This window comes from Grampus griseus (genome assembly GCF_964374135.1).
Source record: "Grampus griseus genome assembly, chromosome: X".
Taxonomy (NCBI): Eukaryota; Metazoa; Chordata; class Mammalia; order Artiodactyla; family Delphinidae; genus Grampus; species Grampus griseus.
The window spans coordinates 106497181-106521020 of record NC_138999.1 but is presented as its reverse complement, the minus strand read 5'-3'; the positions used below and the strand labels follow the sequence as shown (position 1 = coordinate 106521020).

Below are 23840 nucleotides of genomic sequence, written 5' to 3'. Positions count from 1 at the left end.
GGAAATAAGCAAGAGAAGCCCTGTTAATTCAAGTTCTATTAAAAAAGAAAAAGTGAATAAATACCTTTTTAAATGAAAAAACTAGCATCAATCCAGTTCTTCTTTACAACAACTGATTCTAGAACCATTAAGATTTAAAAATACAACTTAAGAGTGGAGAAGAGTCTTAAGGATAATAACTTGGGTCATTCAAAGTTCTTTCTTTAGAACTGTTTAGTTTAAAAATCATCACAATGGCTCTTTCACTGCACTCAGAGCCTTTTAAAGCATGTTCTTTTTAATACAATGTCTACACACACTGTTATTCACTTTCACCCTAGTTAATCAGAGACAGCAAGCTCTTGTCATTTTTTTGGGTGAAGTCATTCCTCATAACCCTTTGTGTGAATAAAGCTGAGATCTTAGCAGATTTAGAGCCCTAAGGGTAAACAACTCACAGACACAGTTTTACTGTGTGAATTTTCCTAAAACACATGTCTTTTAAAAGAAGGGACAGTATCTTACAGCTGTCAGTTTTCTATACACCTCTCACCACTTTATCCTTTAGTTAACCTGTTCAACCATATGTTTAGGAAATTGTGTTGACTGTTAATAGATATACCATCTGCTCTTTATAACAATTATGTTTTATTTTTACTTGATGCTGAAGACCTTTTGTCAGTAGAAAATGGTATTCCCGCTGCAAGATTATCAAAAACTTTCCTCTGAAGTAATCAGAAAGGCAATAAAAATGCACTGATGATTTTCCCCCTAGAGAAAACTCCACTGATCTTACATCTTCAAAAGACAAAGTGTTTGTTAAATTAGAGAAAAAAGTATTTTAAGTCATGACACTGTTTTGCCACTCACAGATTCAGTGGGGCAAATTCAGCAGACACACCTTTCATGATATTTGTCCACCAAGACCTAGTTTTGATAATGCAAATACTAATGAGTTATGAGAGGTTGAGTTTCTCCTACGAAATCAGAGGAATTAGAAGATTTAAAACATTTGTGAAGAAGATTTTCTCTCTTCCTGTTATCCTTACCCCTAAGCTCAAGTTAAAACACTAACCAAGCTATTAACGTTTCAAAAATCAATAGACCCAGAAACATGCTTGAAGTTTTTTTCCTGTTCCTTACTTCCTCCCCCCAAAGAACCTAACCTTTGAGATATAATTTTCTGTTATCCAGAGATGAAGCTGTTAGTTTCATCTGCAACAACATATTTGCTTTTCCTTATGCAAGTCAGTTTCTTTACTCTTCTGTTGTCTTTAAGATTAGAAGCAACAGAAACATTTCTCCTATAATTCCACTTAAAGAGAATCCAAGTAAATTTCCCAAAATGTCAAAGGTATATAAGTTATTCACTCTAAATTCTCCCCATTATTTTTATGTTTTTGTACTTTATCTTAATCATAGTAAAAAAGAGGATAATGTATTTGATTAAACAAATTAAGGTCTGTATGAACTGTTCTAAATGTTGCTCCTTTGTCTATTTCATGATAATGTTAGAGTCAGTTGATTGATCTTAACTATATTTGGTCTGCTACTCATAGGGATCAAAACAGCATTAATAACCAACATTTATTGAATGACTAATATAGGCTAGCTACTGGCCTATATTATTATATGTTATTTTCTAGCTGTATAGACACAGTTATCAATATCCCCTAATCTCAGCCAACCTGCTCAATAACATGATAATATATACCATCTATGGAGTGCCATTCCACCCCAAGCACTCTGCTGGATGCTTTACATTCAGTTATCTTGTTTGATTCTCATCACAACCTCGATAGCATAGGTATAGTGCTACTTACATTACAAGTAAGGAATCAGAGGCTTGGGATGAGTAAATAATTTGGTAAAGTCTCACAGCCAGCAAGTGGCAAAATTGAGATTGGAGACACTCAGTATCTCTGATTCCAAACCCCTGCCCTTTAGACCATACTCATTCCATACGATTATTCGTTAGCTTTGGCTTTTCCCATGAGAAAACCTGCCAGAAGCAAAACCCATCATCAGAGCAGATGCAGAAACCAAGGGGCTTTAGGCTGTAGCATAAAAACAGGGTTTGAAGCATAGAACTTTAAAATCATTCTCAACTCTAATGAACTGGTGTCTAGGAAGTGAGTCTGAAGTAAGATTTAAAAGATAGAAGGCAAACTTCCTGGAGGCCAGTATAAACAGAAAAGCACATTCTTTTTCATCACTAGTTATCTATGTGTTTCTGCTGTAGCCATCCTCCTTTTGGAGTCCCTAGGCTATCCCGATGTCTCTTTGATACCCAGTGGAGATGGCAGCTTCCAAAACCTCCTATATTGCCTTCTCTTCTCATTTGCATCGCAGGTGTTAAGCTCTGTGCAGCATTATGGGCCCAGGAACGGTTCTTAGATAAGTCAATAAGATGTAGGGATTTTTATTCATTTTGATAGCAAACTTTATTAAACATTTTTTCTACAATAGCTACATTCCCACAAGGCTGCTTCCATAAAGTTGTCAATAGGACCTGGTGTGAAATTAAATTCAAGTATATTTACCTTTGAAAGCTTCCTCCATGGCCTCCTATTAACCATCCAGGGCAGGGGAAATCCAAATGTAGATTTAAGAACTGCCATTACTTTTTGGTACAAGAAAGCAAGATAAGAAAATAGATAATAATTGTTCCATCTCTGAATGAAAAGAGAAAAAAAGACCCTTTGTGCCTTTTCGTAATGACCTTTTAAATAAATTAATGATTTTCTGAAAATAACTAATTTTTTAATGAGTTAAAAATGGTTAGCTCATTGTCAAATGTTACATTCCTGCCAGCCCAGTTGTTCAGCAAATGACACGTGTCAGTTTCTTATCCAGTTCAGTTTTCTAGCACAGGGATCAGAAAACAGGCCACCATAAACCTGCAAAAAGGAATCTGATGTATTCACACAGATGTCAGAAGAATAATCTCTGATTGATAATAGGGTGGCTATCCACACAGCCGCTGGATTCATTCTCAGCTTTCTAAGAATCACCTAAATGGACTAGATACCACTTTCTTCCTCTTGCTTTTATTGCAGAATTCCGAGTCTAGACTAGAATTCCTCTAACCTGGAAATTTACTATCTGAAGCATTGGTTCTCAATGCTTTAATTCGGTCATCGCCTGTAGAGTCACCTGAGGTATTTGCTAGAATGTAGATTACTGGGCTGCATCCCTCAGAGGCAAATTCAGTAAATCTGGAGTGAAGCTCAGGTATCTGCATTTTAAGTGCCTCAGGTGATCCTACTGATCTAGGTGGTCAAAAGGCCACAACTGAAGAAATGCTATTTCCCAACTCTCTTTATAAATTCTCATAGTTTAATGGAAGATGCCAAGACTACTTACTAGAATATTTCCTTCTAATTGGAAATAGCTTATCCAAGTGAAACTAGATGAAGTAGATAATTTGGATTGAAAAGAAAAAACTGGTACATATGAGAAGTATGAGTGTAATGGGCTAGAACATAAAAGTCAGAATCCAGGAGTGCTAAGTTATGGAAAACTTCCAGAAAAGAGTAATGAGAAGATTATTTTTTTAAGCTACAGGAGTAAAACATGCATATCATAATAGTTCACAGACTTGGAATTTGATGCTATCATACTCAAATACAGTTTTAAACTAAAAACAGTTTTTAACGTCCTCGTCAGAGACTGATTTTTGTATAACTTTATACCTCTTCAGTCAAGTTACTTAACACAAGGCTTATCAAAGTACTGTTGCATTGCACATCTTTATGTCACCACAACTACCTATGGGCACCTTCAAAGCCTTCTCAATTCCCCTGAAACCTATTCTTCTCTAAGAATGGATTGAAGGGAAATTAGTGGCAAAGAACTGATAAGCATTTACAGTCAAGAAAGCATTTCTCAACAAAATACTTAGGTTCTAATGCTTTTAGTGGTGGTGAATTTAATATGAACACTTACTTTAAAAGCTTTCCGTTGTCACTTATTAATGAAAATGAAATACTGATTATCGTATTTAAGCTGTCAAGATAGTAGATTAAGCATTTTAGGTGCTAGAGAAGAAATTTTTATTTGCTACAACCTAAATTTGAAAAATAAACAATAGACTTCGTCTTCTGGGTTACATTTTAAAGTCCATTTTGCTTTTGAGAAATGACTTATAATCCTCGTACATTTTTAGCTTTATCGTGAATGTCTCATAAGAATACAACTCATCTAGACCCTTCATGCACTTTAGAGGTGAGGTTGGTTTTTAGTTTCATTCCTGAATAGCCAATTCAGCAAATCCAGGGCGCTTTTAATAATTCGGTGCTGCATATGACATCTTACAGAAATCTTTGGCATCTGATTTTAAATAGGAAGTGCTTTGTAGACAGCAGAGGGCAAAGATTGTTACAGGCCCAGAGTTTTCGCAATTTAGAAAAAAATTAAGGACTCTACAATCTATAGGTTTGTTCTTTTTTTTCTTTTTCTCTCTATTAACAGAAATAATGGATGACTGTTCGACCAATTGCAATGGAAATGGAGAGTGTATCTCTGGCCATTGTCACTGCTTCCCAGGATTCCTTGGGCCTGACTGTGCTAGAGGTGAGGTTGCTCTGTTACACTGATTGATTAGGGAGCTCAATGTCGTTTGAGAACTCAGAATTAGTAGCAATAAGAGGAAGAGGAGGGACAGGAGTGGCAGTAGCAGCAGCAATAGCAACAACATCCGAACTGCCGCTACCAAAAGCTGAGCACTTGCTCTGCCAGGCACTGTTCTAAACACTTTGCAGTACTTCTTTTAATTCCTACATCCTACGATAGTCCTACGATGTAGATCTATTATCACAGTTTTATGGGCATGCAAAGATCTATTATCACAGTTTTATGGGCATGCATGAGGTTATGGAAATAACCTCAGAGAGGTGAAATACCAAGGTTATCTAACAGCTGGGATTCGTACCTGGATCCTCTGACCCAACCACTCCATGATGCTTCTGTTCCCTTCATAAACTCATTTATAATGGATGAACTTTAAGAAAGGGCAGAGTGGGTAACCGGTTGTACACACCAAGGTAAACAGGAAGGGGTAGGCAGTCACCAAATTCGTGAGTAGCCTAGAAAGGAAAGACTGGAAAGGCAGAAGTTAAACTTTCAAACTTTACTAAAACTAGACTTGCCCATAGTTTAATTCTTGAAAAGCTGTAGATAAATCACACTGTGTTTTCCCCATAGACTTCCAGTTATTACTTTAGAGATGCTTTCTGCTCATTCGCAGTGTGTTCGTAAAGTTCTCAGTCTGCTAATGCTTTAATCTCAGGTTTCTCAGCCACTCCGTTTTCTTTAGATTAAATTCTATTCAACAGAGAATTCTTTTTTTTTTGAATTTTATTTTATTTATTTTTTATATAGCAGGTTCTTATTAGTTATCTATTTTACACATATCAGTGTATACATGTCAATCCCAGTCTCCCAGTTCATCCCACCACCACCACCACCACCCACCCCCGCTTTCCCCCCTTGGTGTCCATACATTTGTTCTACATCTGTGTCTGTATTTCTGCCTTGCAAACCGATTCATCTGTGCCGTTTTTCTAGATTCCAAATGTATGCGTTAATATACGATATTTGTTTTCAACAGAGAATTCTACAGCATTTGCTAGGTTCCAAGTTCTCTGATAGATCTTGAGGAGGTGGGAGGTAGAAGTAGAGGTGATGGCTGGTATTGAAAAAATGAATAAGAGAAGGTACAGGCCCTGCCCTCAGGAAGCCCATATTTTTAATAAGGAGACCTACAGTGACAAAGCGGAGTGAGTGTTCTAATAAAGGTCTGCACAGTGTGGGGTAGGCACAGACATCTGTCCAGCATAAATCTCTTTAAATGCACAACTTTTTAAAGATAACATTCTATAATACGAATAACTCCCTACTAGTTTTACAGATTTTCAGGGTTTTCTTCCTGAAAGTAGCATACATCTGCTTGAGGAAGAAAAACCATAAAAGAGAAAAATCCTAGCTTATAATAATGATGATGATAATAATTGTTTAAGAGTATGGTGGAATCAAAAGCAAGTACTTGAAATAATTTCTCCACTCAGGATGTTTTTATAATTTATCTTTCCCCCAATCCCATAAGAGGAAAATTCTGTTTGTAATCACGAACATGTGCCGATTTAATAAATGGTAAGACAGAAATAGTACAATTTTTTTTACCAGAAATATTATACGAGAATCGATAGAGAATTGCTCTTTGGAGATTTTAAAAGCATTATGCGAACATTACAAGTTCATTTGCCAACCTTCAGATTCATGCCCTGTGCTGTGTGGTGGGAACGGAGAATACGAGAAAGGACACTGTGTCTGCCGAAATGGCTGGAAGGGACCAGAGTGCGACGTTCCAGAAGAGCAATGCATTGACCCAACATGCTTTGGCCACGGCACCTGCATCATGGGAGTCTGCATCTGTGTGCCAGGATACAAAGGAGAAATATGCGAGGAAGGTCAGAGCCCTGTGTTAATCTATTGCTCCAGGCTTTTCTCTCACTGAATTGTCCAAGGTGTCATTCTGGGTTTCTGGTAGAGATGTAAGTGGTCTCTGCAAACCATTAAATGCTCAACATGTCTCCTTAGTACATGGAGCGGGGGAGTTCGTGTCTCTTCTGACAGCCTCTAATATTAACATGAGGCTTTATCTGTGGCCCTTGCAGAGCAGTAGTGAAAAATGGCATTTCCCCCCTCGTTTTAACACTGTTTTATAACTTGAGAATTTCCATACTGATGATTTTAGGTGTTAATTTACATGCTTTCATTATTACAGAGTGCACTAGGCTACATCTTACTTTAAAGCACATAATAAAAATAATACGTGCACATTTGGAACCATTTCACGAATGTTTTCTTTGGGAGTGATTTGTAATTACCATTATTATTATTGCTTTATATTGTTTATTTTTACATACCTCCTGCTGAAACTTGACGTCCATGCCTAAGGAAGTAGACTTACCACTAATGAGTTTTGAGGCAGTGCCTTTATATTAAAATTCACCCCCAAAGGAGCCTTTACACATACACACACAATAGTTTTATCATTTACAAAACATACTTCAAAATAGTAATAGTTTTATAATTTAAAGAAGACACATTGGAAAATAAATTTACTAGTAATCAGACCTTTTTCATGTCACATTCCTCAAATAAGACTGTTTTCAGAAATAATATTAAACCATTACCATGGGAGATGGTCTCATCACAACTGTTGTTCAGGAAAGAGACTGCTGAAAATGCACTATAATTGCTTTTTAAAGATGGCTCATTGAGACGATTACACAGCATTTTAAAGAGTTTAATCTCATTTCACTCCATGAGCAATCCAGAGTTTAGCTTTCCACTTCCCATTAGCCATAGTAGAATTTTGGTGTAAAGATTGTATCTGTTCCAATATGAATGTCATTGGGCCTAGGGAAGGCAGTAGAGTTCCTGAGTTACTTTTGGAAGCTGTTTTTATGGGAATCCATCTGCAATCATGATATTTAAGTTGTACATTCAGATGCTATATGGACACACAGACATTCACCAAAAAATGGTGTCTATCACAACATCTACAATCTGCCCTGAAAAACATTTAACCTAATTAATTTAGACCCTTCTAATTTAAATTTTGTAAGTCGTTGGAAAAAAGACTTAGCTTATGTTTGCCTTCTAGGGGCCACTAAGAAAATTTACAGAATAACCAAGATAGCAAGGAATACCATGTTTAAAGGTATAAACTTTTCAAATACAGTTTTTTAACAAAAAATATTTTAAGTCAGACATCACAAACCAGGAGCTCACAGGTTGAACTGGGCCCATGGATGGGTTTTGTTTGATTCACAAAGTGGTAGTGGTGGTGTTTTCGTTGTTGTTTAATGTGACGTATTTCCCAAAATTTAAAATAGAGAAATGTCATATAAAAGTCTCTGTTTCTAGCTTCTCTTGAACAACTAGAAAATCTGGTAACCTTGGACCCACATTCCTATGTGGTGGCAATGATTGTAGCCAATTAGCAGCAGCTTCCTTTAAACTGGACACTTATTCCCAGCATACCTTGTTTGTTTGTTTTTTTCATTGTTGAATTAATGTACTTTATTTTTTAGAGAAGTTTTAGGCTGATATAAAAATTGAGCAAAAAGTACAGAGTTCCCATATAGCCCTCACCCCTACATACACACACACACACACACACACACACACACACACACACACACACACACACACACACACACACAGAGAGAGTTTCCCCTATTATTAACACCTTGCATTAGTAAAGTACCTTTGTTACAATTGATGAACCAATATTGGTACATTATGATTAGTAACTAAATAAAGCCCATAGTTTACTTAGGGTTCACTCCTGGTATTGTGCATTATATGGGTTTTGCTGAATGGATAATGTCATGTATCCACCATCGTGGTATCATCCAGAACCATTTCACTGCCCTAAAAATCCTCTGTGCTCCACCTATTTATCCCGCGTCCTACTCCAGCCCCTGGCAACCACTGAGCTTTTTACTGTCTCTGTAGTCTTCCTTTTTCAGAATGTCATATAATTCGAATCACACAGTATGGAAAAGTTAAAACTGGCTTATTCCATTTAGCAACATGAATTTGTCTCCTCCATGTCTTTCCATGGCTTGATAGCTCATTTACTTTTCACTGAATTTCCATTGTCTTGATACACCAGTTTGTTTATCCATTCATCTATTGAAGGACATCAAGGCTGTTTCCAAATTTAGGCACTTATGAATAGAGCTACTGTAAACATCCATGGGCAGGTTTTCGTGGGGGTGTCATTTTCAACTCATTTGACACCCTGTTTTCTTACATCCAGCCCATCTCATTCATGTATACTACCAACCTGGTCCTTTCAGCCATATGACTTTGTGCCTCTTACTTACGTATGACTTGCCTATTCATGGAAGGTGGCCTTCTAAAAAAAGAAACTATATTAAGTTAACTACTATATCATTTATTAAGATTATTGTATTTTGATGTAATAAAATTACCTCCTTCTGAAACAATATTCTACATTTTAGACTTTTCCTCTCCCTCCAAATAATGAACGGATGAAATCAGATGTACCTTCTGGTGTTTATTTGCTGATTCGCTCAGGTATTAAAGCATTGTGCTAATGATCCTGAGATCATGGGCTAATTATAATGGCAATAACACTAATTATAATACTGCTTAGTTAGACTGACTCTGTTCCATGGTACATGCCACACCCTAAAAGTAGGCCAGTCTTGCAGATGATGGCAGATTGTATCAGTCTATTTCCATTGCTGGAAAAGTAATTCAAAGCATACATCCTCATCATGGTTAAGTTATTTTGGTCTCATCTTATTTGTATGGGAAGATCAAAAATTTGGAAATCAACTTTCCCATTTTCCGTGGGATGGTCACTCAATTAAAAGCACAAAATGATTTTCCCCAAGGCAAACATAGGAATCTACTTCTAAAATAGAGTGTTTGTTAGAATGTGTCCAAAAATTTCCAGACTTCACAGAATCCGAGACAAATATAATTGAGTCTGTGATATTCTAAAGCATTGAAAACTATGTCACAGCATCCTGGTAGAAGGAGAAGCCACGAGGAAAAGAATTTTGAAATTACGTTAAAAATGCTTCATTTTCAGTGCTTAGGGATAAATGAGAAAGTATAAGAAATTGATTATATTGTATGATTTCATGAAACAGCAGTCACCTCACCTAATACCTTAAATAATCCAAACTTAAATATATATAAAAACTCCTCTAGACACATCAAATAAAAGCCATTTCTGGGAACTATGATTCCAATTTCAGAAAAGACGAGGAATGACTTACTAAAAATTCTTGATCTTTCTTACAAAGCCAAGGAATTCTTATTGAAGGCCCACACTGGTCCACCAACCCATTTGCGTGGGAGTACTATACACTGCTCATAATTTCACATAACATATGTGTGGTTTCCTTCTTCTAAATTTAGGTTGCAACCTTTATGATAGCCTACCATGTTTTTAAGTGCTAATAATATTCTGGTTTGAACACAGCGTTTACATGAGTCATTTTATTGCCTAATTAAAACAGCATAAGTGATATAATATTAGGAAATCAGTGTATCTCGGTTTCATTGTCCTAAGGTAAACTGGCCACACCTGTTTACTTTCAACCTTTTCCCTCCTTTTTGGGGCCTTCAGAGGACTGCTTAGACCCAATGTGTTCTGGCCATGGCATCTGTGTAAAAGGAGAATGTCACTGTTCTACTGGTTGGGGAGGAATCAACTGTGAAACGCCACTTCCCATATGTCAAGAGCAGTGCTCAGGACACGGGACTTTTCTCCTGGACACTGGAACATGCAGCTGCGATCCCAAGTGGACAGGATCTGACTGCTCAACAGGTATGTCAGAGTTTTCTTCTTGTTCTTCTTCCTTCACTCCCAAGTTCTTACCGGTCTTTACCTTAAGGTAGTGTCTCTTAAACTCTGATCTGTATGCCTTCATGGGTTATAAAGGGCTTCCAGGTATTCCCTAGGCTAGTATTTTACTGGATTTTCATATACAACATACTGCTGGGCTTTTAATCGTATTTTTCGTTGTCATAGTTCTGTAGTTGAACTTCTGTCCTCGTTCTGTATTCTCCTGTAGTTATTTCATCCATTCTCAAGTCTTTTGTTATCAGTTCTATACAGATTAGTTGAAATCTATGTCTTCCCCAAATTTAAGTAGTCCTTCCTTTCCAGCCATCTGCAGAATATTTACACTGGGTGTCCCATCATGTAAAAACTCAACTTAACCAGGCACTTTACTCTATTTCTATATTGCCATGTTCCTGCCCAATTAATAGTCCCACAACTTTGCTTCTCTACCCTAACATCATCCACAGTTCTCCGTTGTCTATAGAAAACCTTCAGATATCCTAGCCTGTTACCAAAAGCCCAGTACAAACTATTCCATATCTCTCTCTCCAGCCTATCTTCTACTTCTGCTTCCTGCATAAATCCCTCCTTGCACTAAAGTGATCTGTATGCTCTCCTTACCCCCACTTTTCTTTATGCCCTTTCCTCAGCAGGAATGCTAGTCCCTGTCCACCTGTGAAAATTCAACTCATCCACCCAGACCAACTACAGTTTTAGCCATTTTATAAAACTTTTCCTGATCACATCAACAGGATCCTCTGAAATCCTACCACACTCATTGCTAGAGAATCAAAAAGGCATTGTGGGTCTTCCCTGGTGGCGCAGTGGTTGAGAGTCCGCCTGCCAATGCAGGGGACATGGGTTCGTGCCCCGGTCCGGGAAGGTCCCACGTGCCACGGAGCGGCTGGGCCCGTGAGCCACGGCCGCTGAGCCTGCGTGTCCGGAGCCTGTGCTCCGCAACGGGAGAGGCCACAGCAGTGACAGGCCCGCGTACCGGTTAAAAAAAAAAAAAAAAAAAGGCGTTGTGATGTAGGTATTTGAGTACGTGACTTGTTTTTCCACCTAAACCAAAAATAAGGGATCGTTCTTTATATATTTTTTTCTTATCCTCAGACCATGTGCTCATTAAGTGAGTAGAATTAATAAGTAATAGCTCTTACAAAGCCTCTGCTGATGAATTTTGTTGCGGATGTAAAATGGCACGTGATAAGCAAGAAGGACAGGTGCTCTGTGAGCACCTGAAATAGTTTTGAACCAAAAATCTGCAATCCTGTACTATAAAGAAACAGGAGAATCGCTCTGTTAAGGGAATTAATTCTAACCTAATACTTCACTGTACAAAATTTTGTTGCCTCACATAGAAATAATATGGGAGAAAGGATGGCATTTTACAATTTCAGAAAATGATTAAAATGCTAAAGACAGTGTAATAATAACTAAAATGCAAATCTTAAAAATCACTCATTTTTACACTTAGCAAATGTAGTGTGCCTACTATGTGCTTGGCATGGTGCTTGGTGCTGGGGATATAGTGATGAACAAGATGGACGTGGTCCTTGCACACAAGGAGCTAGTGGAGAACACACATTGAACAATTAGAAGATAGTTAACAAAAGGGAAGTAACTGCATATTAGGGGACTGTACAGTATAGCTCTAACCTGATTATTAATTTATTTACTAAATGTTATTAAATACCTTCCATCCTTCCATGTGTCAGATATAGTATCATGGCCTAGAGCATACACTTACATAACAAGTATTGTGTATTAGGCACTTTTCTAATTGTTGGACTTCTGTTCACTTAATCTTCATAACAACCCTATGAGATAAGTACTGTAATTAGGCCCACTTTACACATGAGGAAACTGAGGCACAGAGAGATTAAATAACTTGCCCAAAGTCACCCCTATAACAAGTATCAGAGTCAGAATTTGGACTGAGGTATTCTGGCTTCACGCTCCATGCACTGAACCATTGTACTATACTGTCCTCTGGGAGCCCATCACCTAATTCACCATGTATAAAGAGGTATCATTGCTAGGCTGTGTCCAAGGCCATGTACTGCAGAGCACAAAGAGGGGGGCTTGGGTTATTTGAGAAGAAACCCTACGGCCAAGAAGACTTTGGAAAAGTCTTTTTTTTTTTAATTTATTTTATTGAAGTATAGTTGAATTACAATGTTGTGTTAATTACTGCTGTACAGCAAAGTGATTCAGTTATACATATATATACATTCTTTTTCATATTCTTTTGCATTATGGTTTATTACAGGCGATTGAATGTGCTATACGGTAGGACCTTGTTATTTACCCGTTCTATATATAATAGTTTACATCTGCTAATCCCAAACTCCCAATCCATCCCTCCCTCACCCCCCCTTGGCAACCACAAGTCTGTTCTATATGTCCGTGAGTCTGTTTCTGTTTTGTAGATAGGTTCATTTGTGTCATATTTTAGATTCCACATATATGACAGGGACATAATAGGGGCTCAATAAATGTTTGGCCAATGGACAATTAAATGAGGAGGTTAGAATGGTGCCCTAGCTCTCACATCTAGGGGCAAACTGCTTTGCCTCTCTGGCTTTAGTGCGCTAGAATCCTTAAGGGTGCTGAGACAGGTGAACTAGAGGCTACCACATTTGTGAAACATTGAACCACATATCTCTACACTTCTTCTATTAAACAAATTTTCCTTGAGCACTTACTATGTGCCATGTGCTAGCTCTTGGGATACATCAGTGAGGAATACAAAGATTCCTGCACTAGTGGAGCTTGCAGTCTGGCTGGGAGAGATAGACAGTAAACGATGAACAAGAAGTGTACAAGTTTTTGAAACATGAGGAAACTGAGGACCAGCGAGGTTCAATGACTTGTCCAAGGCCATAGACCTGGCTAATTTGCAAACGTGCAAGTAGAAACCAGGGCTGTTGATTTCATTCTACATCTAGCGTTCCTTCTAGCCTCCACCCTCACCCCCACCAAAGGAAGAGTTAGACAAGGAGCCAGGGACTCAGGTGTATAGATTAGCTTACTGAAAAGGGAAAGTTCAAGGAGATGAAGGGCATCAAATATCAAGTGCATGAATGACACATTCTTGTCCAGATACAATGTGGACTAAACGTAGACTAAATTAGAATGCAGACTAAAGCCACGTTCATCCATTCTAGACCCAGTAGAAAAAACACTGGAAGCATCTCTTGCTCAAAGAAACAAAAGAGTGAATAAGTATGATCCAAAACTTTGCAGCCTTTCAGGAAAAAGGCTTCCTAATAAAACTACCAACTTGAAAAATAGGGGGAGGAAATGCCTTCCAAATCTCCGGTGTCATGGTATGAATAGTCCTTCTGTGATTTTTAAGCTCCATAAAGGTTGTTCCCACAGAGCATACTTAACCATCGAGATGATCTCACTGTGCAGACTTTTAATTGAGTGTGCTCAGTACAGGATGCAATTTAACATCTGATTCTTATAATGGATCATGTCACTTCAAAGGTGGTGGATATGCTCTTTGCCATTGATCATTTTCTTCCTCTAAGCGCATGACGCTTAGCTGTTAGCATGTTAACTGTGCTGCTCTGATACCAAGGGGACTGCAGTGAATCGTTTACTGATTATTTTCAGTCTGTTTTCTAGGTACGTTGAGTATTGTTAGTGGCAGTGAATTGATACTTGATACAGGATTCTTTAACCTGAAGGTCTCATGGTACTTCACAAAGGTTAACTCATTAGTCTTTAAAAATACCTCAAGAGGAATACAATAGAAGCTAGTTATAACACAGTTTAGATTTGGATATACCGCAGGTCAAATCATACTCCCTTAAAATAGAACTCCTTGCCATGAAATCTCAGTAATACATTTAGCCTATACTGAAGATACTGGCCTTGGCTTCTAATATCAGCATTGTAAAATGCATCTACTACATGTCTTTCATAAAATCTGGCTTCTCCTGGTCACATAGTCTTTGAAGGGGAGCACAAAAGCTCATAGAAGGTAAGCATTCACAAAGAGAGGACAGCTTCTGCTCTTTCTACCATGATTACCTCTCATTATACTGGATCTTAGAACTGGATTAATCAGCTAGAGAGATGGAACATTACGCCCTGAAGTATTTCTGAACCTCAGATATATATATATATTTTTTTGCTATATATTTTTTGTTTTTGCTATATAACAGAAATCATCTGAGGTACTATCATCATGTACCCCTTCCAAGCCGGGTTAGTTCCTGAAGATCCCAGAAGGCTTTGTTATAAGGATATTTGTTTTCAGGCTATCCTATGACATGTGGCCATCTTGTCCATCAGAGAGATGACACTGCATGTGTGTATTTCTGTGCGTGTGCACCTGTGTGTCTATTCACAGCACAGTGACCTTGAGTAACTAATTTAACTTCTTTGAGTCTCAGCTGCCTCATTTTTGAAATGGTAGAAGATTAGCCAAATGACCCTTGAGGCCCCTTTCAACACTGAGATCTATGATTCTTGATACTGTTTATTGAGCTGTTGACACTGATTATGAATGGTTCATGGATGTAGTCCATAAACTCTCTTAACTCCATATTGTTTATGGTGAGGAAATATTAATTGTAAATAGTTTTGTTTTCATTATAAGGACAAACATACTTTGATATATAGACCATGCTGTTTGAGAATCTACCTCTATTTGTAGAGATATATATGCACACACACACGTATACATGTGTATATATAACAATGTCTCATTATGTTTTTAAGTGTTGCCTAATGGATGGTGATGTGCATCTACTAATAAAACGGATAATTAGAGGAGGAAGTTGTAAAAGACTCATATAATTATTATTGCTAGGAAAACTTTCCTTGATTACACAAGTATCATATGCTTTTAAAACATTATTAGTTTTCCCCTTTATTGAAAGTGCCAATAATCAAAAGATTTTCATCTGATTCTACATACCTATCATATGCAATGCATCACTTTCCTGCAATTTCCAGTATTGATTAGGCCATTTGAAATGATTAGTGCGTACGCTGTGTTTTTCCTACAGATATTACAGTAACAGCAGGGTTGTACCTGCCATTTGATAAAGAAGCTTTGTTCAAAATCTAATGTACATGCTGCGGGCACAACGATATAGTCATTCATCATGCCACTGAAGAGAAAAATCCACTCATATATAAAGTAACTACCATTAAGTATCTCACTAGAAAATAGATAATCAATGTACCCAGATTAGGAACCTAGGATTGCAGGTACTTTTCCCTCTTCAGTTCGGGGAACACACTTGAATTTCTTAGGCACAGTAGCTGAGTTCTCAGAAGAAAAGTTTCTATTAATTAGTAAACAATGTTAATATATTATAATGCTACAGATTCCCTGGACTTAAAGAAAAGCTCAAATATAGACAAATAGTCACCGAAACATGATGGGAAGTACTTTTTAGCGTACAGGGACAAAAGGCTTATGACTAATTCCTATGTAGGCTTAATTATTTTTAACTTGCATTCAAAGTATGACAACCTCTGATCTAATTTACTTTAAAGTAATTCTTTTTCTACTCAGTAAAAAAATAAAGGGTAAACCTTAAGATGACTCTGATTTGATTGATTTAATAAAACAAACCCCTGCTTGAAACATAGTGGCTACACCATTAACACTACAGTGAGGTCAAAACCTTAACTGTAGATTTACTGAATCAGTAAATGAAGTTCATTGGTGACACTAGAAATATAACCCAAGAGCATCCTTAATAGAATTTCAATTCAAATTAAGTGTGTAAGATGGAATCCACATAAATATTTTTGAGAGGTAGATATGAAATGGAAAAAAAATCATACTATTATCATGATTTCCTAGCAACACATCCTACTCAGAGATGGTTTGACACCTCCTAAGTTTTTTTTGTCTCAAGTGAAAATAGAAACTGAACCCCAAAATATTCTCAGATTCAAAAATCCCTTATTTTTATAAAAGAGAGTTCATTTAATAGCCATAAGATTATATACACAGTGTGGTGATTCAAAGCGCATCAAATATCAAATGTTTTCAAAATACGTCTTTTACATTCTGTTCTGAGACAATAAAAACCATGCCTGTTCTGCCATCATTAGCAGGCTGCAATGCAAAAATCCAGCGAAACTTTTGACAATTTGACAAGTTTGAAAAAGGAGGTACATTTGCAGCTTCCTCTCTGTAAATCTGAACTAACTCTGCTGACTGTTCCAGGACATTAAAGCTTTAAAATTGTTTTTCAAACCAGGAACATATATTAAAATAAGGTGGCAACTGTGAAGCATGAAAATGTAATTAAGTAAGCATGAGTGTGAAGATGCATGCTTACTTACATGGTTAAAGTACAGTTAATAATAAGGAATGCATTGGGACAGACCAATAGGGGCATCAAAAGAAAACAGGAAAATTCTGTGCTTCACTATTAAATGCATTCCTCTCATTTACCCAAAGTCTTATTCTGAATTCCAATTCATTTTCTATTTGGCATTTTTCTCAATGCACATTTATCTACATGAAATGAAAACAGACCCAGAAAAGGGTGTATCTAGAAGGTGTATTTGGCCCTGTAGATGAGATCCTGCAGGGCAAGTGGTCACCTGGGTACCCACCTCCACAGTCTGACCTGCCGCCTGCTTCTCTAGTGGAGATGGCTGAGAGAGCTCGAAGGAAGCCAGAAATCAGTTGTGCACAGTCGGTGGCCAGGACATGGGCAAGGATCAGAATAAGTTGTCCCAGTCCTGTGCAAAATCAAATGATTAGAGATATTGAAGAGCACCCCATACATCTCCCCCAAATAAACTGAAGGATACTTTCCTTCCTGTAATTAAAACTTCCTGCGTTTATCTGTTGGTTTTAATTTTTTCTCCAAATACTTACATATCCATTTTCTTCATTTCATTATTATGGCCATAAGCCGGGGTCATTATTAGAATGTGGATTGCATATTGAGCTTTAATGATACAAGATACCTCCAGGACTGTTCCAGAGATTTGCTCTACATGTATTCTTCTGAGTCATTGGAAAGAAGAAGAGGCATAGGAAGGACAGAGATTAGTCCTTCATTAAAGAGTAAGGACAATACATTTTTACCTGGAAACTTAATAAGGTGGAGCTCATAGAAATTCTGAATGGGTACTTGCCTCTGCTATAAAGAACTTGACTTGTACTTGTACTTCCACATTCCCAATAACCTAGCAAACAGGTTTCTATTACTCTCGTAACATCCATAAGGTCTAAGCAGGGTTGGTAATAAGTTTCCTCATTTTATAACTGAAGGAACTAATTTGCTGTGAGACACAGGGAAAAAGTTACTTTATTGTGTATGCTTCAGAGTTGAGGTTGGCAATAGAATTCACAGCCCAGTGTCCTATCCTAAGGATCAGTGTGGATTAATTTTGTTTTTATCCTGCTTGTGACTTGCAGAGCTTCTTGAATATAAGAACCCATGTCTTATATACACTACCAAATGTAAAATAGATAGCTAGTGGGAAGCAGCCACATAGCACAGGGAGATCAGCTCGGTGCTTTGTGACCACCTAGAGGGGTGGGATAGGGAGGGTGGGAGGGAGACGCGAGAGGGAGGGGATATGGGGATATATGTATAGCTGATTCACTTTGTTATACCGCAGAAACTAACACAACAATGTAAAGCAATTATACTCCAATAAAGATGTTAAAAAAGAAAAGAACCCATGTCTTTCATAAATCATAGAAAATGTTCAGTCATCATCTCATCGAATCTTGATTTTCCCACTTTCTCTGTTACCTCCTTTCAGAAGTTCCATTAGACCGTCCCACTCTGGTCTCTATGTCTTTTATTCTTTTTCCGATTTTACATTTCTTTGTTTCTCTTTTGTTTTATAGGTGATTTCTTCAAATTTGTCTTCTGGCTCACTAAATATCTCTTCATCTGTGTTTATTATGATGGTTAACCCTTCCATTAGATTTTAAATTGCAGTGATTTCTTTTAATTTCTAAAATTTTAATTCAGTTTTTTTTCAAATATGCCTCATTAATTTTTGGCAATTTCTTGCTCCTTAATCCTGTTTTTGTTTACTTTCTTTTCTTTAAACATACTAAACATAGTTATTTTATATGCTGTATTTGAAAATAGATCATGTTAAGGCTTTGTGGGTCTGGGTCTGTGGTTTCTTGTTTCTGTCAACTCTTGTATATGATGGCTTGCTTTTTTGTTTCTTTTATTTTTTAATTGTTGGTTCAAATATGTTTAAATTCTGAGTCTGGGGAAGATTTACATTTGTTTCTGTCAGAACCTGTCTGCACTACAGATCAGGGCAAACTTTATTTTTTTACTGTAGTATAGTTGACTTACAATATTATATTAGTTTCAGGTGTACAACATGGTAACTATTTGTACTAATTTAAAGTTTGTTTGTTTGTTTGTTTTTGGTTTTTTTTGCGGTACGTGGGCCTCTCACTGTTGTGGCCTCTTCAGTTGCGGAGCACAGGCTCCGGACGCGCAGGCTCAGTGGCCATGGCTCACGGGCCCAGCCGCTCCTCGGCATGTGGGATCTTCCCGTACCGGGGCACGAACCCGTGTCCCCTGCATCGTCAGGCGGACTCTCAATCACTGTGCCACCAGGGAAGCCCTAATTTAAAGTTTAAATTAAAAATCTCGGGTTACAGTTTTTCGGACCATACAGATGGTACAAATTCAGGCCCCAAACCCACATGAAACTTGGCTAGTCACCATGAAGTATCAGAGGAGGCTTGTTATTTAACATCCTCAGACCCAAGCCTGAGACAGATTATTTCCTTCTAGTCTGTTTCTGCAAGGCACATTTTCATCTAGATTGGTTTTAATATGGATCCCTGATCCTGTGCAGGCCCAAGGTTCAGCTAACAGTCTGTTTCCCACTCTGGACCCTCACCAGAACTCTAGGTCACCCAGATCAGCAGATGCCTCTGGTGTACTGGCATACCTCTGACTCTCCATATAATCTTAAGCTAATCAGCCACTATGGATCTCAGTTTACACACCTGCAAAATGTGTTTTTCAGCTAAATTTGCATTTCAATTTATTTTTAATAATTAACGTTTTTCACTTTAAGTGGAGAAAAAATATTTAAGTTCTAATTAAATCAAGAATTTTTTCTACTAAGGTATGTGTGAACACATTAGAGTCCAACAAACCTAGAAGAGTTTATTCCAGCTAGCAAAATGGTTCAGTTAGTATGCATTGGAAGAATGTTCTGAGAAGTATTGTTCAGAAGATATTTCTGAAGCCATAGCAGTCAAAGTTAACGGTAGAGTCAAGAGTAAACAATTTCAACAATCAAAGAGAGCTTCCCACAGTTCTCTGCTAGGTCCATTCATTTTTAAAATTGAATTCTGCATGTCAAGCAGTGAGAGGTAAAGCATTCTAAATACTACTGCCTGCTTTCATTTCCAACCATCTTTGTTTATTTCTCCTTTGACAGACTTTTGGCATAATCATGGAATATTGACACTGGATTAGATCTTAGAGATCACCTAGGTTTGCCCTTCCTGTTATAAAAGAAAACTGAGGCCCAGAAAGGTTGAATGATTTTGTGTAAGGTCAAGTAGCTAATTAGACATATAGTTAATATGAGAGACAAGTCTCGTGATTTCTGGTTTAGACCTTTTGTCCAATATACCATTCAGAGAGCCTTGTTCAAATTCAACAGATGTTACCTTTCCTTTGTCAGCACTGCCACTGAATCTCTGGAAAATTGGCAATGAGCATATATACAGGGCAGGATCCCAGCATCTGTCTCTTCCTTGACTATCAGAATGTTATGATTTAGGGGAGAAGTAGGTTGATGAAAGTGATCTGAGCCAGTGTTGGAAAAAAAAAACAATGTTATGAAAATCATCAGAGATTCAGCATAGAGAAATTCAGACAGAAATGAACTCAAATCCCAGCTCTGCTTCTAAGAGTTGCTGTGTGACCTTGAGTAAGTTAATTGGTTTCTCCGAGCCTCTCCTGTAAAATGGGAAAGTAATTCTTACTTTGTAGGGTAGTTGTAAGGGTTAAATGAGATAATATATCTGAAACACCTAGCATAGTGCTTCTCCCATAGTAGACATTAAATTATAATAATAAATGGTAGCCATTATTGTCATTATATTTCAATTCTCATTGTAAAGACACATTTCAAAGACAAATCTTTTGTAAGTAGAAGATAGATTAGTAGCTGTCTCAAAGAAATTCATTTTCAGACGTGGTAAAGCTGAATTAATTTAAAGGAGTATGAAAATTCTTTCTATTCCAAAGTCATTACATTTTTTTTGGTCCCTTCCCAAATGGTATTATTTCTTGTGTTTGTAGAATAGATGTTTCACTGAAAAGTTGGCTAAAAAGTATTTATTCTATCTCTTCACTCCCTTTACTTTAAGTCCTGCTATTCATCATAAAATCACATTCAAGGAAAATTTATATTCCTGATCTGTCTGCTAAATTAGATTCAGTAACAGGAAATACCTCCTTCAGAGGAGGCCCAAAAAAGAGTAGGTTTAACAAGATACAACTTTGACCTTACTCTCACACAAAAGAAATCTAGAGGTAGGCAGACCAAGGCTTATATGATGACTCCAGAAAGAAAGTTTCTGCTGGCTCACACCTCTAGTATCCCTAAGATGGGACCCTTATCCTCATAGTACACAATGGCAGCCAGTGCTCCAGCCACCACATCTTCATTTCAGGCAAGGTGAAAGAATGGAGGAGAAAAGGGCCTGTCTCCTCTCTTTTAAGGAGACTTCATTGATGCTGCTGCTGGAAACATTTATTTATATCTCATTGACCAATAATTAAATCGTGTGACCACACCTAGGTGCAAAGGAAGCCAAGAAATGTAATCTTTATTTAAGGAAGCCATGTGCACAGCTAAATAACATCAAATTTCATTGTAGTTTTCTAGCTTCCAACCAACACACCAGGGCAACAAGATCACTTCCATGACTCACCATGTCCTCAACATAAAGCCAAACCCATAGCTCAATGGAAATAAAACTTTCTTTGTATTGGGACAGTGAGACACTTCACCTACGGATCCTCTTCAAGATTTAGTATGGAAAATGAATTAAGGTATCTCCTTATTAGTTATTGTATTGATAACATGTTGAAATGATAATATTTTTGACAATGACAATATATTATTAATTTCACCTGTATTTAAAAATATTTTAATGTGGCTACTAGAAAATTTAAAGTTACATCTGTGGCTTGCATTTGAGTTTCACATTATATTTCTATTGGACAGCATTGCTCTAGCATATGGCAGTATTAAGTTTAGCCTGGAAAATATAACTAAATGTATCTTCTAAATTAAACTGAACATAATATAACTAAATGTATCTTCCAAATTAAACTGAACATATTCAGGTAGCAAGGTAACTTGAATAAGTACCTTATAATATAGGATTGTCAACAAAGTCAGCTATATGTGGAAAAGAGTTTACCAAAAATGATGATTTGGGTTTTAGTATAATTGATCAACAATCCTTTTTGGCACTAAGACACCAAGGGTAACCATTATTAAATCCAGTTCTAGTTTATAACAATAAGCCCATAAGAAAGAAGTATAGAAGAATGCTTATACTTATATTTCCTAAGACAGGAGAAGCATCAAGTCATTATACTCAGAGTTCTGCAAAATCTGATAAAGAATACAAATGTGGGACAACAGTAGAATAATTAAATGCCTAATGATAACCTACTTCTTGTATAGAACATAGGCCTGTGAAGCCCAGACTTTTAATCTCTCAAGAAGGAAACCAGTATATGTTTTAAATAATATGTCTAATGAAGTAATAGGTTTCTAACTTGGATGGACGAAAGAGTTTTTATGTCATAAAATGAGTTAGAACACTCTTGAGTCCAGCCAGGAAGCCTATAGAGATAATAAACAAACTGGCACGGATTAGAGCTTGTCATTCAGAGTGGCTCTTGGGTGGTTCTTCAACCATGAAATCTTCCTCAGCTGCTTTATTTAGCTTGATTGTTTAAAAAATCATGTGTGCTATATAAGGGGGAATTACTAAAACATAGACAGAGGTGGCTCCGGATCACCAAGTTGTCAGTTGTCATCTGAGATGCCATGACCTTGCTCTCTAAGTACATACCTGTGTAACTACCACAGACCCTGGCCTCTTTATGGAACAACCAAATTCAGATCTTTCCACAAGGTCATATGAAATCTGAGTTTTTACTTAGCAATAAGCTTTTCATAAACACAGCTTGACTTTGATAAAAATCCGATGGCCTCTTTTTATTTAGGAAGGTCACCACGTTTGTTTTTCTCTATCCAGCATTCTTGGCAAACCAGATACTAGGACAGTAGAGACAGAGAGTGTATCCATTTTAATTATCATCAACCCATTCATAATGAGAGATGTCCCTCGCTTAAGGACCATGAGGGAAGGATTGAAACGGTCCTTGGGAATCAATGGAGTGTGATAGCTCCCAGTCCATCTCAATCCTCTCAGCCTCCTGGCATTGTTAGTCCAAACATAAATGCAAGAAAGCTCTAGAACAGCTATACCAAGGGTTAAAATAGTGACAAAATTATTAATTTCTGCCTGTTTCGTAATATCCATCTAAGCAAGGTAGTGAGAAAGAGAAGCTAATCCTAGTCAATAATCCTATATAGCAAATAAAATCTATAATGTTGGCCTCCAGGCTAGATACAGACAAAGTTTCTTGTACATTTATCCCACATCCTACTCTTCAGTACCAGCAGGTTTGGTGCATAAAAACATTTTTTATGTGTGAGGAAATTTCCTTTTGGGCTAATACATCTCCCTCTAAAAATGTATCTCTCTCTAAAAGATTGGTTCCTGGGGAAGCAACCCACATAGTCCCTGAAGACTTCTGGTAGAAAGCAATAGGATCCACCACCATCCTAGAATTCAACTCTTAAGATATGACTAATTCTACCAAAAGGAGCAGAGAATGGATAAAAGTTTAAAGATGATTTTAAAAGGGCTGTATATCTAAGCAAACTGTGTGCACCTTGACAGGAGATATACAAGGGTAAAGGCAAATCATTTCCAGATTGTCAGCGAACTGAATCAGGACCAAAAGGAAGACAGTCCAGTATATAAGTCAAGACATTCAATAGCGGTTCACCTTACCTCTGCCAAGTTTTGTAATTGTTATTGTTTCTTAGCTAAGTGGAGAGGGAAAGAGGCAAAACTGTCATATATGGGAAGATACCTATGTTAAACACAAGGTCTCATGAACATGTTTAAACCAATCAGAAAAGACAGTGTAACAACAGGGTCTCTACCTGTGGAATTCCAGCCTGGGATGTACCAGAAAATTCCTGGTCATCAAAGAACACTTTGGTGACTCTGAGGACTCTATTTTATATAGATAGATACAACCAATATAATTATTATATAGTACATTGTCTGTTGAAGCTTCTACCAACACTGGACAAATTCAACCTAATCTGGCAGACAAAAACCTCTGTCTGCAAAGTT

General features: G+C 37.3%; 1 protein-coding gene across 3 annotated transcripts in view; it reads left to right on the top strand.

Annotated features, from left to right (window-relative positions):
- Window positions 1-23840, top strand: part of TENM1 (teneurin transmembrane protein 1) — a gene marked incomplete at both ends in the record, with an annotated part of 571653 nt that overhangs the window by 300833 nt on the left and 246980 nt on the right. For all 3 annotated transcript variants that reach the window (XM_082681806.1, XM_082681807.1, XM_082681805.1), the window contains 3 exons: window positions 4453-4554; window positions 6255-6449; window positions 10163-10363. In XM_082681806.1, the coding sequence (XP_082537932.1) occupies window positions 4453-4554; window positions 6255-6449; window positions 10163-10363 (498 nt within the window). The remainder of the gene's footprint in view (window positions 1-4452; window positions 4555-6254; window positions 6450-10162; window positions 10364-23840) is intronic.